Source organism: Galleria mellonella, unplaced genomic scaffold, assembly GCF_026898425.1.
Source record: "Galleria mellonella isolate WM207_F2 unplaced genomic scaffold, CSIRO_AGI_GalMel_v1 utg571, whole genome shotgun sequence".
Classification (NCBI taxonomy): domain Eukaryota; kingdom Metazoa; phylum Arthropoda; class Insecta; order Lepidoptera; family Pyralidae; genus Galleria; species Galleria mellonella.
In genome coordinates this window covers 884,662-902,854 of record NW_026442121.1, presented here as the reverse complement: position 1 = coordinate 902,854, position 18,193 = coordinate 884,662, and the positions used below count along the sequence as shown (strand labels likewise).

The following is an 18,193-nucleotide window of genomic DNA, read 5'->3' as shown; positions in this document are numbered from 1 at the left end:
ACACCCATATAATGCTATGCTCCAAATATAAGTTTTTATAAATTTCTTAAGGATTATTTTGGATATTTTTGATGTAAGTATATGTTTTTTCTTGTCATAGGCCTGTTTTGTGACTGTTATTCTAGTTTTAATATCCAGTGTGCACCTAGCGTCTTCTGTGATTATACTTCCCAAGTACTTAAAGTTCCTAACATTTTGAATAGGTATATTATTTATCTTAATTTGACTTTGGGTTTGCAGTTCAATTGGCTTTTTAGAAGTACTGAGTATTTTGGTTTTATTTGTGTTAATTTTGAGTGACATTTCCTTAAAAATTTTATCCATAAAATTTAATAATGTTTCTAAATCTTTACGTGTTTCTGCTATTGCTGCTATGTCATCGGCGAATCTAATGAATTTAATTACTTTTCCATTGAATTGGACACCCTTATCTGTATGTTCTGAAATTTTTCTTATAGCTGTCTCTATAAATATGTTAAATATGAGTGGTGATAATGGACAACCCTGTCTTACTCCTTGACGAATTTTTGCTTTTCCTTTCTCCTCTCCTATCTCTATTACAGTTTCTTGATATTTATACAGTTCGTAGATTATTCTTCTATCCCTGAAATCTAGCCCCGAATCCTTTAATACTTCCATCATTTTCTTCCAATCTACTCTATCAAAAGCCTTCTCCAGATCTACAAAAGCGATATGTGTATTAATTCCTAAATCCATTCTTCTATCTATTATAAGTCACAGGGCTAAAATTGCCTCACGTGTACCTCTGTTTGTTCTAAATCCATATTGATCTTCGCCAAGTTGACTCTCTATTTTTGATTTTGATTTTTTGATTTGATCATCGATGGTATAAGCTTAGAAAATAAGGAATCTATTATTCACCTCATCTAATGCAATTTGAGAGAAGCGCCCCCTAGAGAACACTCTTGTTGTGGCTACGGAATGAACTAAATGCTAAGGAGACTTAAATACAATCGTATCAGGAGCACTAACATCTTGTTTCTCAACATTATAGTATTAAAGGAAAACGTAAAGGTATTAGTTAGTAAGGAGGATCATGAATCATTACAGTCCTCTTTCCTCTGCGCTCAACAAAGATCGTGTTTTCTCTGTGTAAATTTAGCGGACGATTCGAAATATTTTGATTACTTTATTCGTTTCACTTTAGTTTTATATGATCATAAAATTACGAGCACTGCGCGAGTAAAACTGACATGAGTGGATAAGTGTGGGTCTCGTCGCGGCGTGTATTGGATGCTTCCGGCGGACAGCAGCAAGAAAACGACAACAAGGAAGCGGGTCAGCCAAGAGGCTGACCCACGCACCATTCGAGTACATGAGTAAACATTCTTGCTTAGCTGCGTTGTTCACTCGACTGAGAGAGGGGGGGAGTGTGTTAGTAATGTTGTTTAACAGGTCCCTTCCTAGCAATATACCCTATCAAATCGACCTCCACGTCATTCTTCCTGGAAACAAACAAGTTTAATTCTTGTTAAATTTATCACGATAAGCCAGCTGGCCTGCTTTCATCCTCACCTATCATTCATCACTGGTGCCCCGCCAGCGCATGTCGCTAGTATACATATTAAAAAGTCTCATTATACCATCATATCAACCATCAACTGTCCACTTTTGAAAAAAGGTCTACCCCTTGGGGGGTTTGTCAGTAGTTGCTATGCTTGGCAAGAGGATTAGCAACTGCAGTTAGGCTTTGGTGATGTTTTAAGAGGGATGGTGCTGTTCAGCCCTTGACCATTAAGTTCTCTAACTCGCCTCTTACGACAACCACTGGAAAGGAAGGGGTGGGGGGCATTTTTTGCCGGGGCCGCACGATAAAAGAACCCATGTTACGTACACTTTGGAAAGACTTACAAAAGGTGAATTAATAAAAAACATGATAAGTGACACACAATTACACTAGTTGCATTGTCATGAATAATGAATTTAAAAAAAAAATCATTACTTAAAATATGCATAGTATATTAAAACTCATTATGTTGATCCGACCGAGAATCGAATTATGAGAATTATGAAGAAACATATGTATCCATGCGCCACAGAAGTCGTCAAATAATTTATAAAAAGTCAACCATGGACGTTTCGACATCATAAAGAAAGGAACGCCAGGGGCGCGCCGACGTGCAGACAAAAAATGTCCATAGGTAAACTCCTCGGCAAAAAGTTGTTCCCTAACCCGGCGCTCCCTGTAGACAATTGGGAAACGTACCCATGCTATGTGACCCATTTTTTACAATTTTTACTCTCCTCTCCGCCTCAGTAAAAGGCTTTCAACCCTATCTAATTTTCAAAAAGAAATTTAAATTATAATATTAATAAATACATACATACATACATATCTGTCACGCCTGTCTCCCATTAGGGTAGGCAGAAACAATGGAACGCCAAATGCTTCGATTCAAACAAACCTCTTTCGCTTCTTCCACATTCATCAATCTTGTCATACACGCTCATCGGTTACGGGTACTTTTAATTTGGCCCTTCTTCAGCACGTCGCCTATTTGGTCGACATACGTCCGTCTAGGGCGGCCCCTACCGACATCTCCATTCATTCTTGCTCGATAAATCTCTTTCGTAATTCTTCTTTCATCCATCCTCTCCAAATGACCAAACCAACGCAACATTCCTTAATAAATCTAAATTAAAATAAAAATTGGCACATATTTGTGTTTATTAGTAGTAGTAGGGCACTTGCTGCGTAATGCAGTGTGTGAATACGTATAATTACAAGCGAAAAAAATATTCTCAAGTAGAGAAACTTATGTAAAAACATTCTACAGCGGCAACTTAATTTACAAAAACAAAAGTCTTTTTTATTCACTCTTTTTTTTAATTGAGGAAGTGAGCGTTTTTGTTAGCACCGAGCACCAAGCAATCAGTACCGAAGCGTCTCGGCTCCTTTGGATTCTTTTTATACTCACCCCTTAAATGCATCCAAAATTCATTTGTCTTTATTTGTATTGTCTGCCTGGACAAGGAATCGTTGCGCATTTAATAAACGAATTGTACAGCCAATCGTACAGTGTTATAACGTACCGGCGTGAACCCTCGTCAACCTCAACCTCTTCTTTGAAACTATTGTGGTTAATTCTAGTGGAATTCGTCACGATGGGCTAACTGACCTGCTTTCATCCTCACATATAACCCTCACTGGGTTTATAGGGGAGGATGAAAGCAGTCCACTAACGGTATACACTGGCGGGGCTAACATTTTATTGTCACCCATTAAAAAAAACTCTCATCAACTTGTTTGATACCTGCGCTACACTGTAAATAAACTCAATTTTCAATTAATTGAATTAGTGTTGCTACCTATGACCATTAAAAAGCGCTATCCGCTAATATGAATATAACTTGAAAAAGCGCGAGATTTCTCACTGTCTAGAGGATACTGAGTACGTGACGAAAGCATAAGAAACTGAAGATTCACAAAATCCAATGGATTTTTATAAATCTTCGGTTCCTTAAAATTAATCATGACAAAGTTAGCCATGACATCTAATAAAATACATAGTACTAATTAAAGAACTATTCGATATTTTGAACGAATTGGAGAATTAATGTTTTAAATTATAAAAATAACTGATAAAAATACAAACAATTAACTTTGAATTATAATATTAATAAATAAATTCAATAATTAAACTAAAGTATAGGACAAAGTGAAATAAAGATCTGGCAACACTGATTTTAGTCGCCAGTCGCCGCACTCCACCGCGCCGTTTCGTTCCGAACAGGCATGTTCACATTAGTATACAACTTGGCGACTTTAGTGAACTGTTATAATTTTAACTATTGTTATATATTAAATCGAAGAGAAAACAGCCTTATTTTGGAACTGTTTATTAAAACTACGTGAATTCGAGTAAAAATTGTGATAATCTTCCTGTTGAACTTGTTATATTTTATCTACTTGGTATAGTGACAGTGTGTGCATGTGTGAGCTCGGCTCGCGACCGCGACGTCACGTCACGCGCCGCGGCGGCTCGCACTTCGTTGTGTTCGGACAGTTTCGGAAGCACTCGGGGGAGCGCGGTTTTTTTTCTGCTTAGTACTGCTGTACTACAGGAACTCGTTTCGTTCTCGGCGACTCGTTCATTGTTACTACATATAACATCTTGCGCCTCGTCCTGTTATAGTCAATGGCTGGCAAAGGCAAACTATTAGAAGAGATACACCCCGTGGATATAATTCACGAGGTGCAAAAGTGGCCGGCATTATATAGGAAAGACGGCTCAGAAAGGGCTAATGCACATTTAAAAAATAAAATTTGGAATGAAATAGCGAAATCTTTATTTCCTGACTGGGACTCGTTTCCAGAGTACGAAAAAATATCTAAAGGTATGTATAAAATTATTTAGGTAGGTGCTTTAGGTAAGTATACATACTCATAGTACAGAGGAGAGCAGGGGAAGATCTCATTCAGACGGTCACACAGACTGACGCGGACGCCTTGCTCAAACGACGAACAGTTTTTTTTATTGGGTGATAATGGAATGGTAACCCCGCCTGCGCTAACGGTATACGCTGGCGGGGCACCAAAGAGGGATGATGATATGATGAGTGAGAATGATAAAGCAAGTCAGTTAGCTTATCGTGACGAATTCAACGACAAATTAGTCACGATGGTTTCCAGGGGAAACAGCGTGGAAGTCGACCTGACGAGCACTACTGTAGCATGTAATTTAGCATTATAGATATCTACTAAGCACCTGTGCGCAGACTTTACATGTTACAATAGCTACTACGACTAGATGACTTTTAACTAGACGGCTACTAGACGAGTTTCGGCCGGATTTATACATAACACAATTTCTCTCCAGCAACAGATATCATAAAGAGTATTGTACAGAATCGGAATAGTCGCCGATGATTAATGGCTGTGCTCAACAGGCATTGAGCGGAACATGAAACATCGCATGGGACATTGTCCCCGATTCGCTGCCGAAAGATTTTTTTTAAAGGATGGCAATGGAATGGTAACCCCGCCTGTGCTATCGGTATACGCTGGCGGGGCACCACTGAGAGATAATAGGTGAGAATGAAAAGTCAGGTCAGTTAGCCCACTATGATGAATTCGACAAGAATTAACCATGATAGTTTCCAGGGGGAACCGCGTGGACGTCGACCTGAGAGGGTATATTGTTAGCAATGGGGCTATTAGACCCCATTACTAACAATCCCTTTCCCTTCTACACGTAGACTGGGTAAATATTTCTTATTTTGTAATGGAACACATTACAAGGACTTTTAATTTGACCCTTTTTCAGCACGTTGCTTATTTTGTCGACATACGTCCGTCCAGAGCGACACCTACTGACTCTGACCTCCATTTATTTGGGCTCGATAAATCTCTTTCATAAATCTTCTTTCAGCCATACTCTTGTAACGGTCAAACCAAACCAATTTGGAATTTTGTGTATAAAATACTAGCCGTACATATCCTATGTACAGCTAATATTTTATTATACTTCATACACTGATACACGCTGCGCTTCACCCGCGTGTAACAGTGTATAAAGCATCCTACATGTTAAGCTGGGAATATAGGCTAAATTCCTAAATTATTTAGAATATCACCAATCTATAAACGAAATTTCATTCAAATGCATTTCAAGTTCAAGCAATTGTTGAACGGTTCGGTTGAACGTGTAAATGCAATGCAGTAACAAACATACATTTATTACATTAGTTGGACTAGTCGTTAGTTATTTGTATACTAACCTGTGACTTATTTACCTGTAGCATTATACTACAGTTACAGATTTAACGAAGCGGTGGCGGAACCTAAAGGACACATTCAAAAAGCAGTTGTCAGAAAAGAAGAGCAAATCAGGGCAGTTAAAGAAGAAGAAGTACGTATACTTCAAGCACCTATCGTTTTTGCTGCCTCACATCGCGGCGAACGATGGCTCTCAGGAGGAGTCGCAGCCGCGCCACGGCAATACGCAGGACGGGACGGACTCCGAGGGCCAGTCAACCACCTCATACGCTTGCGAACAGCACATAGACGAGGACAAGCATTTCCTGTTGTCTCTGGTGCCCTCCTTCAAACGGATGACCGACGAAGAGAAGTTGACCGCGAAGGTGGACATACTGAACGTAATAAAATCGGTGCGGAGTAGAGCTGGTGCAAGATCGAGGCGGCCCGAGCCCGCGGGCGGCTCGCTCGCGTGCGACGTCACCCAGTATGTGGAAGCCAGTGAGTTTGCTGCCATGGGAACCGACATAGGTATTAAAGAGGAGGATACGAGTGAGGCTATGAGTCTAAGCGGCGGTATCGTGTACGAGCCCGGGAGCTCGACCGACTGTGATTAACTATACACAGTAACATAGGAAGTGACTGACTGACTCATTAACGCACAGCCAAAACTATTAAAATAGGTATTAATAAATTATGACAGTAATTTCCTTTTAAAACCTACAGAAGCAATAAAGAATGGATTTTTTTTAAATTCAGTCCCTAAGAGTGTAAATATAAGAACGGTTAAGAAAAATGTTATGCAAACTGTATTGCTGTATTTGTTTACCGATAGCTAATTAAAATTTAATAGATATACTCTTAAATGTAACTAAATAAACTGAATTTTAGTATTTTTCAAAATTCAGTAAGTTATTTCTGTAAGAGTAGTAAGTAGTTACTTCTGTAAGAGTAAAAAAAAAGGATGAAGTACACAAAAATATCCTTATGGACTCATCAAAGCACAGCCGAAACTACTAACGTTAGAAATACGAGTACCAAATTGTATAGAGACAATATTTCCTTGTATGATCTACAAATGTAATAAGAAAGGATTATTTAAAATTCAACCTCTAACGGTGTAATAATAGGGGTGTAAGTGTGTAGGAGAAAATATATTTTTTAACCGATTTACTGAGATTAATTATACATGTATCTCTTACTCTGTTAGCTAATCGTGACAAATTCAACGATAAATTAGTCACGATGGTCCGTAGGGGAACCGCGTGGAGGTCGATCTGATAGGGTATATTGCTAGCAATAGGGACGAACTTCTCCATTACTAACAATCCCTTCCTTCTATATATATAAAAAAACTACCTATATATATATATATATATATATATATATATATATATATATATATATATATATATATATATATATATATATATATATATATATATATATACGGGTAGTTTTTTTTTAATGGATGACGATGGAATGGTAACTTCACCTGTGCTAACGGTATACACTGGCGGGGCACCAGTGAGGGATGATAGATCTAATCTACCAGTGTACTGTATTGAAATGTTTCGCTGTATCTTATGTTGGTAATCCTATAAATAAATAAATAAATAAGTGAGGATGATAAAACAAGTCAGTTAGCTCATTGTGACGAATTCAACGATAAATTAGTCTCGATGGTTCCCAGGGACAACCGCGTGGAGGTCGAGCTGATAGGGTATATTAATAATAGGGTATATAAAGGGCTAGCGATAGGGACTAACCTCCCCATACTAACAATCCCACTCCCTTATATATATACGGGTAGGTTATATCCCAACTTGACACATGGGGTGATTTATACATTGATAAATACGATGTAAGGACAATACGAGTGTGACACAGTGTCGGTCGGCCGAGTACACCCCGGTCGCGGCTGTAACCTGAGGTGGACAAACGAGTCTCCTAGTTAGCCTGCAGTCCTAGTTTATTCTACATCTTAGGAAACCAGTTTGTAACACATATTAAACAATACTGAGCTAGATAGTTCGACTATACTGAGATAGTTAGGTATACGTATAACTGTTTTTGTGGAAATCATACATACATACATATCTGTCACATCTGTCTTCCATTCGGGTAGGCAGAAACAATGGAACGTCAAATTTGTGGAAATCATCAATTTTTATTTTTATGAGTTTATTTATAACAAACATACATACTCACAAAAATACAAATCTTTCCTCTTTACAATATTAGTGTAGATAAGTATTGTTGGGGATTTAACTAATTGAACTTGATAGTAGGAACTGGTTTGTCATAGAGAACAAATTTTTTAAATGGGCTATAATGGAATGGCAACCCCGCCTGCGCTATCGGTATACGTTGACGGGGCACCAGTGAGTGGTGATAGTTGAGAATGAAAGCAGGTCAGTAAGCCCATCGTGACAAATTCTGCTAGAATTAACCACGATGGATTCCCAGGGAAACCACGTGGAAGTCGACCTGATAAGGTGTATTGCTAGCAATGGGTTCATTAGACTTCATTACTAACAATCCTTTTTCTATCTAGAGGTCATATTACCTAAAGTAAAGTTAACAAATGTGACATTATTATTGGCTGGTATTAGCGCCTGATATATGCAGTTAGCAAGAATATACAGTTCGTTAAAATATATTGTCAAGGTTTTAGGCGTTAACGAGGATAGTACCTGCGGTTGTGGTCCCAATACATATATAAAAAGTACCTCTACGAGTATAATCTAATCCTTAGAGGGACGTAGCGTCAGATTACGCAAGTAATGTGTAAATTATTGAGATTGTGTATTCGATGAATTCAAGAATGCAGGAAGAATGAACTGCAGCGAAAGGAAATATTTTAATAACAGTACCTAAATTTCTCGCCTTTTACAAAAATAGACTCTTTAAATCCATTGTAAGGGATAACACCTTTATAGTACATTTTTTTAAATAAAGCACGTGGGAGTTTCTCTGACGATAAAAATCCTCTAAATCATGCATTGACGTAAAAAAGAGCTAGTTTAGATGTAGGTATCTGTGTAGGTATTTAAAAAAATCGCAAAACAGTTACGCGCCTTTAATATTCTTAGTATCGATGTAAATGTAAAAGTATACCTCTGACCGTCCTCCGCATTAGGCAGGTGACCATCCGCCGCACGCCGCTCAACTGCACTCGTTTTCTATGTTTCTTCACTCCCAATCTTCTCCTGCACTTCACTTTACCACTCACACTATCAACGCTCGACACTGAGTCTGCTGCGCGCACGTGTTTAGTCCTCATAATATCCTCACTGTCTCTGGCTGTTGGCATTTCGATCGGGGGCAAAGAAAACTTTTCACGATTTATATACTTCACGGGCCACGTGTTGTCGTCGGAACTCTCCCAAGACGAGGCGTCCTTCGGGGGCGGTAACTGTAGAGGCGGCAGGATTCTGTGGTACGGTATAATTCGTCGAGTGTATTCGTAACTCTTGGAGCTAGAACTGGAACTGATCCAGATATCACTGGAAAATAACGAGGACGATACCGCATCACGCCCGGGCCCAAAGTCGATGGTACACTTGCGAGTTCTAGCAACACTCACGAGGTTAACAGGATTCTTGTGAACCGTTGTTTTACCCAAGTCATACTTGAGCTTGGAGGTGGAGGCGCTGGGCTCGTTTGGGACGCTCGTGACGGTGGTGGCCGTGTTGTAAGACTCGTTCGTGGAGGTGTTCCAGAAGTGGAAAGGTGAGACGGGCTCCATGTTGATGAAGGCGCGCGCGACGTGCGCCGGCGCCGCGGTCACGGTGGGCGGCTCCGGGGACAGTACGCCGAACGGGTGCGTGAAGTAGAACAGGCACAGCGGACGTTCCTGCAACCGAACGCGCGCAAGTATCAGCTCTGCACCTCCGATGGGCTGCTCTTTAGCGGGCTGTTACTACACTTCTACTGTACTGTAAAGTTTAGTTGTATAAGTAAATGTAACAAACCTTCATGTCATCATCAGTAGATGTGGAAGCGTCCGATCTATGCGTGTTCATGGTTGATTTCAGTTACAGGCATAAAGGGAGAGTTGTGTTTAGATAAATGAGACAAATGAGAGCGAATTGTATCTTTGCTGGGCGTTCGTTTTCTTGTATTGGTATGTCTATATATCTTCTGTGAGGAAGTGAACTAGAGCAGAGCTTTGCAGCAGGCAAGGTCCGTGACTCGCGAGCGCCGGGCGGGCGGAGGTGGCAGCCAACTGCTGACTGGCGGGCGCCGAGCGCGGAGTGGCGCGGTGGCTGGTACCCGCGGCGCGCTGCCATCGCCACGCAACCACCGTACGTGTTTACAGTACGGACGCCGAACAGGAGCGTATTAGTGTATGGAACAATGTTTATCTACTATTATATTGTTATCTTAGGTTCTTTTGTCCTATCATCAAACTTGAATATAATGTAGCATGTCATGACTCTTGAATGAAATCATTTCATGTCATTATCTGAAACCTACCTATTTACTAAGAAGATATCAAAATCAAAATTCTGCTAATATTCTTTTAATATATATTATTAAGACGTTTATAATATGCATAAAAATTACAAAGATACTAAATGAAAAATTACAAACCAACTGATTCTTATCTACCATTTATAAATAAAATCCCGGGTTTTATTATCAAGTTAGCCCTATTTATGTACACTTTGTATTTTTATTAGTATAATGGTGTTTTTTTATGCAACTTCGAATGGCAAAGAAGCTGACGGCCTACCTGATGATGATGATGAGTGGTAACCGTCGCCTATAGACATGAGCAGTACCATATAGATATACTATAATAATATAATAAAAAACAGTATAACAGGGTTATATTGTTTCGCCCATAGTACACCCCGTGCGTTGCTATTCCTGAGGACTTAGGTGTTATTCTTCTGTACCCTGTAAATTCACTGCCATATTCCACCCTTTAAACCGAAACATAGCCATGCAAACACAACTGCTTCACGGTAGAAACACGAATGGGTCAGAAGTGCCCAAGCAATCGAGTTTTGTACAAAGTCTCCCTCTGTGATAGTTATTAGTGTTTTCTAAAAGTGAGTTTGTTCTTGTTTATAATATGTGCCATAATAACAATAATAGCATTGCTCGTGCTCTGGGAAAGGGATTGTTAGTAAAGAGGTATGAGGGTACCATAGCTAGAAATGTAGCCAATGAGGTCGATCTTAAAGCGGTTCAACCTGAAGGAAACCATCGCAGTCATTGAATATCATTTTTCATTTCTCATTGGTATCTCGCCAGCATGTTTAGACAGCGCGGATGAGGTTATTGTTCCATCTTTATCCATTAAAAACAAAAACAGCATACTCCCTAAGTACGTCCAGCGGCTGTGCGAGCGAAGCGGCGGCTGCGCTTTGGCGGCTCGGCGCGGCTTCGGTGGTAGCCGGCGACGTCCCCAGGACTCACCTAGTTTCCCGCCACGTGTATACCGCGACCTTTTGGCTGCACCAACTTCGCACATACAAAACCTTATCTCCCTTTGGATCTCTGGTTAGTAATAAGGTCACCAAAATACGAACAACTCGATGCTCCAGGTCGTTTTGTTTTGTATAAAGGTTGTAAATATAAACAAACAAAGAAAGAAAAGCAAGACATTAATTGGAATAGTTTATCGTAGTTTTAAATTTAATTGCGTAATTTACAAATGAAGTACTTATTTATATTATTATTTTAACCGTATTTTAACGCCTACAAAAATGAATATAGCAAAGTGTATGTCATAAAGTTTTGTAACGTTTAATTATTCAGACGATGGGAAGTAATATTAATAAATAATAAGTGCAACGTACTCGTAATCAACACCAATCGCCTGCTCCTCAAGCTATTATTGGATCCTGATAAAATATGTAGTGTTATAAGGAACCACACAACGAATATTTGGGTACCGGGAAAACCCCGACCCGAGACAATTTAGAATCAAACACGGACACGGGATTATGTCACGGAGGTCAAATTATTTTTTGTTTCTAGCTATATCACCGATTTCTTCTCGTTACTGGTACAATAACAATTTGTATAACAAAAAATATAGGTTACGTTTTTCGTTGTACAAAAGCTATATGTACAAATGAGACCTTATTAATTAATACTAACACTAGTTTTAACGAATGGATACCGTAATTAATGTACTGTATAAAGTCATATAATTAATTAGTCAATATTTTTAACAAATATTGATTTTTCGGATATATGAAAACCATTTTAGTTCTAACAAAATTCTCACATAATATTGTCCCAAAACACGCAAAATGACCTACCTACGCTCACCTCGCAACACGCACAATACAATGTACCTGCATAGTCTTTCTTTATGGTACATGCATGTGGTGCGTTTAGAAACACTAATAGTACTATAGTTGTTAAGTTGTAGTTGTTGCGGACTTTTTTTTTTATTATATAAAGACATGAATTATAATATATCAGGAATGGTGACGTATGTTACCATTCTTAATGTATTATAATTGTTAGGAGTGAACGCGGAAATGATTGCGAATAAAGAAGAATTGAAGAGAAAAACATATTACGCGGATCCCAAATAATAATTGGGATAAGGTATAGAGGCATCACAAGATATTTTATGATGTGTTTGGTTTGTAAGCGACGATTTTCACTTGCAATTTTTTTAAGGGGCGAAAATTAAATAGTAGCCTCACCTGCACTATCGGTATTCACAAGCGGGGACCAGTAAGAGATGATAAGTATGAATTAAGCAGGTCAGTTATCATCACTAATGCAACAATAATTAACCACAGTGATTTCTGAGAGAAACCGCATAGAGGTCGACCTGATAGGGTATATTGCAAACAAGGGGGCTATTACACCGCCATTATTAATAATTCCTTTACCCTCTCTCATTTGCCGTTAGGTGGGTCGCCTGTAAGCCTGATTGCTATTCCAAGTCGTAAAAAAAAACTGCCCCTCACGTGTTATATATGTGTATAGGTAGGCAACTTTCGTAGTGTCTCATTGCTGCTGTATGCTTGAGATCGCGCAATAATGTGTAGTGTAATGATAAAATTGACAAGTTAGACAGCTAGACAAAGTGACTTTCTGTCAGCCGTGCCACTAATATAATACAATGTTATTTTGTACAATTTCCTAAGCATATACACAATAAGCCAGTATTCCAGCCCAGAGGCTGTCACACTTTCATATTTGAATGAATGAATGAGTATACTTTATTTGCATTATACAATATAGGAAATAAGCAAGAAAGACAATTTACAAACACAACGATACAATTGTATAAGTACAGTGAGGCAGTCTTATTGCTGAGAGCAATAAGACCGCATATTTTATGTTATGTTGATAGTTTGTAACAAAATCTTCGTTTGTATCTATTATATTATATTATTTTAGAAATATATTTTATTAGTATTCGTGCTTGTAGATATATATATATATATATATATATATATATATATATATATATATATATAAAATGTATCTATATTATATAATCAATAATGAAAACAAAAGATATAAAATCTTCTGCTAGCAAAATACGTTAAAAACAAATTGCTATTACCGTAACATTAAATGAACAGAATGAAAGTTTTTCAATGTGATAATTTTTTTTTTAAATAATAGCTCAAATTATACGTATTATATTGAAATTTTGTGATGTTCCCGGAAATGATCAATCGTTCTCGTAGTGACAAACATGCTGGCGGAATGACGATATTGATATTATAAGGTAAGGTATGGAAATGTTTGAACTATAGACAACGGTTTAAATAAGAAAGTATTTTTTAATAATTAAACGTTGTTTTTCATTTAATGAAAATGAATAATGAAATTTTGGTATTTTTAATTTTTTCTTACCTTTTAGACTAAATGCTAAGTAATAAAATTCAATATATGAAATTTGTGAGATTGCTAGCAGTATATTTACCAGAGGGAGACTTTGTACAAGTCGTTTGCTTGGGCGCCTCTGTCCTATTCGTGTTTCTACCGTGAAGCAATTGTGTTTGCATGGTTGTGTTTCGGTTTAAAGGCATAGCCCACCTATAGTAGTGAATTTACAGCGTACAGAGGAATAACACCTGAGTCCTCAGAAATGGCAACGCAAGAGGTGTATCATGGGCGAAACAGTATACTCTGTTATGTTCATGGAACTGTTATGTCTATAGGCGACGGTTACCACTTTCCATCAGGTGGGCCATCAACTTGTATGCCATTCAAAGTTGCATAAAAGTCGGTGACCAAATAAACTTTGACTAGCGATAATACTTAAACTATGAGGTATAATTATTAAATGTATTGGCAATATAGCCAGTTACAGTGCGTTCTTTTTAATCACTAAAATTCAATTTTTTTGCCTTATCCGCAATGAAGTTACATGGGGGTCAAAAGTGCAATAAATCGCTTTGAGAAACGGATGAGGCGGCTATGCTTGTGCTACTGCCGTGCCCCGTGATGTTTCTATATTATCATTTTATTACTTTTTATTAATTATTATTAAAGAAAAAAAAAATGAAGAATTATTATCAATTAAAATAAGCTTCAGAAATAAATTAAAAAATTATTCGTGTCTAATGAGGTACTTGAATACGTAAATAAGTACTAGAGTAGGTACTTGTCCGACTTCTCAGGCTCAATTTGAAATTCGATTTTTTTTAATGAGTACTAAAATACTCGAATACTAAAAATGGCCGACTGTACACATCACTACTACCACAATTATGGTAGAAAAACATAGGTAACTTTGTAGGGAACTAGTCGTTATTTTTGACCAACATTGTTCGCAGTAACGCATACCTATTAAGAATCGCCTATTAGATTCATCTAAATTGAATACTCTGAAATTATTATACGTACAGTGTACACGACATGCGTGGAGATGGCTTCGTGAGAACTATTTGTTATAATGTCACGCGTGGACTATCACTTGTGGCTGTCATTTATAATTTCACTTGCTATAGGTGCCAAGTATTTACAGTTCCTACAAGAGGTCCACTTTTTATGAGGATTTTTTTTTAATAGGTGACAATGGTATGATAAGCCCGTCTGCGCTATCGGTATACACTGGCGATCGGTATACCAGTGAGGAATGACTGATGAGAATGAAAGCAGGTCAGTTAGCCCATCCTGACGAATTCAACTAGAATTAACCACGATGGTTTCCAGGGGGAACCACGTGGAGGTCGACCTGACAGGGTATATTGCTAGTTATGAGGCTATTTGACCCCATTACTAACAATCCTTTTCCCCCCTTTTATGAGGACTATAGAGGATTCCTCTGTTATAATGATTTAAAAGAACCAATTGAATTTATTTCAGATTTAGGCCATAATGAGGTTTCTAAAGATTAAGCTAACCTGGTATAATATAAAAATATTATACTACTATGTATAGCTTCACATATGATTTTTATTTCGATTGTGTCGACCCGTGTTACTCTAGGAAGTGTATGATAAGTACGTAATGAACTTTAGGAAATTCACAGGATAAAAGATTTTCAGCTCATTGTTTATTATCAAAATCTCACGAGAACGCAATATGTTTCTATCTTGGTCAAGAATGTTTCTCAAGTCATTTTTGATCAGAGATGATTCTCAAGCGTTAATATTGATCAGAGATGTTTCTCAAGATTCACTTTTAATCAGAGATGTTTCTCAAAAGTCACTTTTAGTCAGAGATGATTCTCAAGATTCACTTTTGATCAGAGATGTTTCTCAAAAGTCACTTTTGGTCAGAGATGTTTCTCAAGATTCACTTTTGATCAGAGATGTTTCTCAAAAGTCACTTTTGGTCAGAGATGATTCTCAAAAGTTACTTTTGATCAGAGACGATTCTCAAGTGTTAATATTGATCATAGATGTTTTTCAAGATTCACTTTTGATCAGAGATGTTTCTCAAAAGTCACTTTTGGTCAGAGATGATTCTCAAAAGTTACTTTTGATCAGAGACGATTCTCAAGTGTTAATATTGATCAGAGATGTTTCTCAAGATTCACTTTTGATCATAGATGTTTCTCAAAAGTCACTTTTGGTCAGAGATGTTTCTCAAGATTCACTTTTGATCAGAGATGTTTCTCAAAAGTCACTTTTGGTCAGAGATGTTTCTCAAGATTCACTTTTGATCAGAGATGTTTCTCAAAAGTCATTTTTGGTCAGAGATGATTCTCAAGTGTTAATATTGATCAGAGATGTTTCTCAAGATTCACTTTTGATCAGAGATGTTTCTCAAAAGTCACTTTTGGTCAGAGATGTTTCTCAAGATTCACTTTTGATCAGAGATGTTACTCAAAAGTCACTTTTGGTCAGAGATGTTTCTCAAGATATAATAAGGTGTTAATATTGATCAGAGATGTTTTTCAAGATTCACTTTTGATCAGAGATGTTCATATGTTTTTTAAAGATTATTAATTTTTATGCTCCAGCGCTATGGGGAAGCGAGTCTGAAAAGCACTAATATTTTTCTAAAAGTCACAGGCGTCATTATCGTCCTGCCTTTATCTCAATTATTTGATGTCGGCGTAATATGTTTTTATGTATGTTACTCAAGGTTTTGGCTTTTGGTTTTACGGCCAGCCGCTTGCCTGACATCATCGTTCTTTGGAAATGCATTTGTTGATGGTATCTGCCATTTACGGTATGGAGAAAAGGTTCGAGGAAAAAGGAGGGGGACGTTGGGAGTGAATTAAAGAAGTTGGTAAAAAAGGAATGGAGGATTTATAGGGAAAAGGGAAAGAGGAACGCTACAATTGTGGAGGGAATAGTCGTCGACTGCAATGGCTCGGGATGCTGGGGCCGCATATTGGTGTGCTACTCGTACATACTCCATAACTTAACAGATTACTAGAGAAGAACACCTTTGGCATAACTTTACTAAATACATAAATCGGTTTGAAAAATTATGAACGTGCCATAGTACCGCGAGGATTTTGCCCATTCCATTATCTAATTAGTTGCATGCAAATGTCGGAGAGAGGAGAGCATGTGTCGCTCGTCGGATACAAGTCGACACCAATTCAACTGACACTCGACAGAAACGCTATAAAACTAATTAGGAGCGGGCAGAGAGCGTGGCGGCCGGCGCGGGGCCGGGAGCAACGCCCTAAACTTTGGCTGATAACGTCCTCGCTCGCTCCACAACATTTATGATTGTATTTTAATAACATCTAATTAGGCGAGGCGAATGTTGCACCATGTCCAATCTATGATACTTACTACCAATAGTACTACGTTATCTGTACTCCCAATAACACTAAGAGTTAATTGTTATTACAAGCACGAGTTTATCAGGAAGTTGTCTTACTAATATCATCAAATTGTAAGTAGACCATGTGTATACATGGAAAACGATTGCATCAAATTGGATGCATTTCACAGTTGTGTTTCTGAATATAAAATCTGAATTATGGTTTATACTGATACTGCATCCAGAAGTGATCTATTTTATTATTTTCCTTCTTCTGAAATTCACACGTACGAAGTAGCGGACAAAAAGCTATCCATTTATGAAATAGAACCAACCTTGAATCATTGTAATCAGTGCGTAAAACTCTGCGACTTCTGTGTTTCTCCAAATTATTGCCATATGTAGTTGTACCAGGCATGGGAGAAATTTGAAAAAGGTATTTTTATGACAAATGATATTTTTAACAGTATCTTTTTATCTACAAGTAGCTTTTATATTAAATTCTTGTATTCATGATTATTATTATTTTATATAAATTAAATAATAGATTTTTCGATTTAGCATCATCTGTCTGCAAAAGTCTGCGATTTGTACCTGTCTATTATTTCTCAGTTGTATAAAAAAAGTACCTCTCCTCGTCTATCTGTTTCTCCTCTTACTTCATCTAAATTACGCAACTGATTTTGATATGGATTGCACTGTCATTTAAATATTTTAGGGGTATTTTTTCATTATAAATCTGCTTTACACGAATTATAGTTTTATTCTTATACTCCACTATTGAAATTATTGTATTTGGTGTTTAAAACGAGTTATATTACGATTCAAATAAAGCTGCTTTTTCATTCCCACTAACTTCCACTGTGTTGTTATTAAAAACCAGACAATTAAGATCCCAGTGTATAGACATAGAAAAACAAATGATGATACTTAGAATTAGTACAGCCATACTAGAGCCAATTTTGAAAAGTTTACTTCGTAAATTATTTCAACTGAGCATCGAACACTGGGCCTTTTTTACGCAAAGTAACATGCACACTACTGTGCCTCAAGTTAATTAACTAACAGAAGTAGCATCTGCTTTGATCAGATTCTAACCGTACTGCATTCTAAATGTGGATGCATCGATAACTAATAAATGACTACCTATTAGTGTCATTGTGTGTATGTAATGAATTGGTCGACTGATAACGAATAATAATAATAACAGATAAATGAATAAAAGCTGCACCTGTGACGTGTTTGGTGCTTTAATTATCAAAATAATGCTTATCGATAGCCGGCTGTTTTGTTTGACAGTCG

At 37.5% G+C, this 18,193-nt stretch overlaps 2 protein-coding genes across 2 annotated transcripts; one reads left to right on the top strand and one right to left on the bottom strand.

The window, feature by feature from the left end:
• The first annotated feature begins 3,731 nt into the window (after nucleotides 1–3,731).
• Nucleotides 3,732–6,870, top strand: LOC113513401 (uncharacterized). Its single transcript, XM_052899441.1, has 2 exons — nucleotides 3,732–4,359; nucleotides 5,777–6,870. Exons 1-2 carry the CDS (start codon nucleotides 4,161–4,163, stop codon nucleotides 6,334–6,336), a joined length of 759 nt encoding a protein of 252 aa, XP_052755401.1. The 5' UTR covers nucleotides 3,732–4,160; the 3' UTR covers nucleotides 6,337–6,870.
• A 1,680-nt stretch (nucleotides 6,871–8,550) lies between these two features.
• Nucleotides 8,551–10,140, bottom strand: LOC116413786 (uncharacterized). The gene is made up of 2 exons (XM_031914575.2): nucleotides 9,697–10,140; nucleotides 8,551–9,578 (listed from the first exon to the last, which is right to left on the bottom strand). Exons 1-2 carry the CDS (start codon nucleotides 9,745–9,747, stop codon nucleotides 8,811–8,813), a joined length of 819 nt encoding a protein of 272 aa, XP_031770435.2. The 5' UTR covers nucleotides 9,748–10,140; the 3' UTR covers nucleotides 8,551–8,810.
• Nucleotides 10,141–18,193: the final 8,053 nt, after the last annotated feature.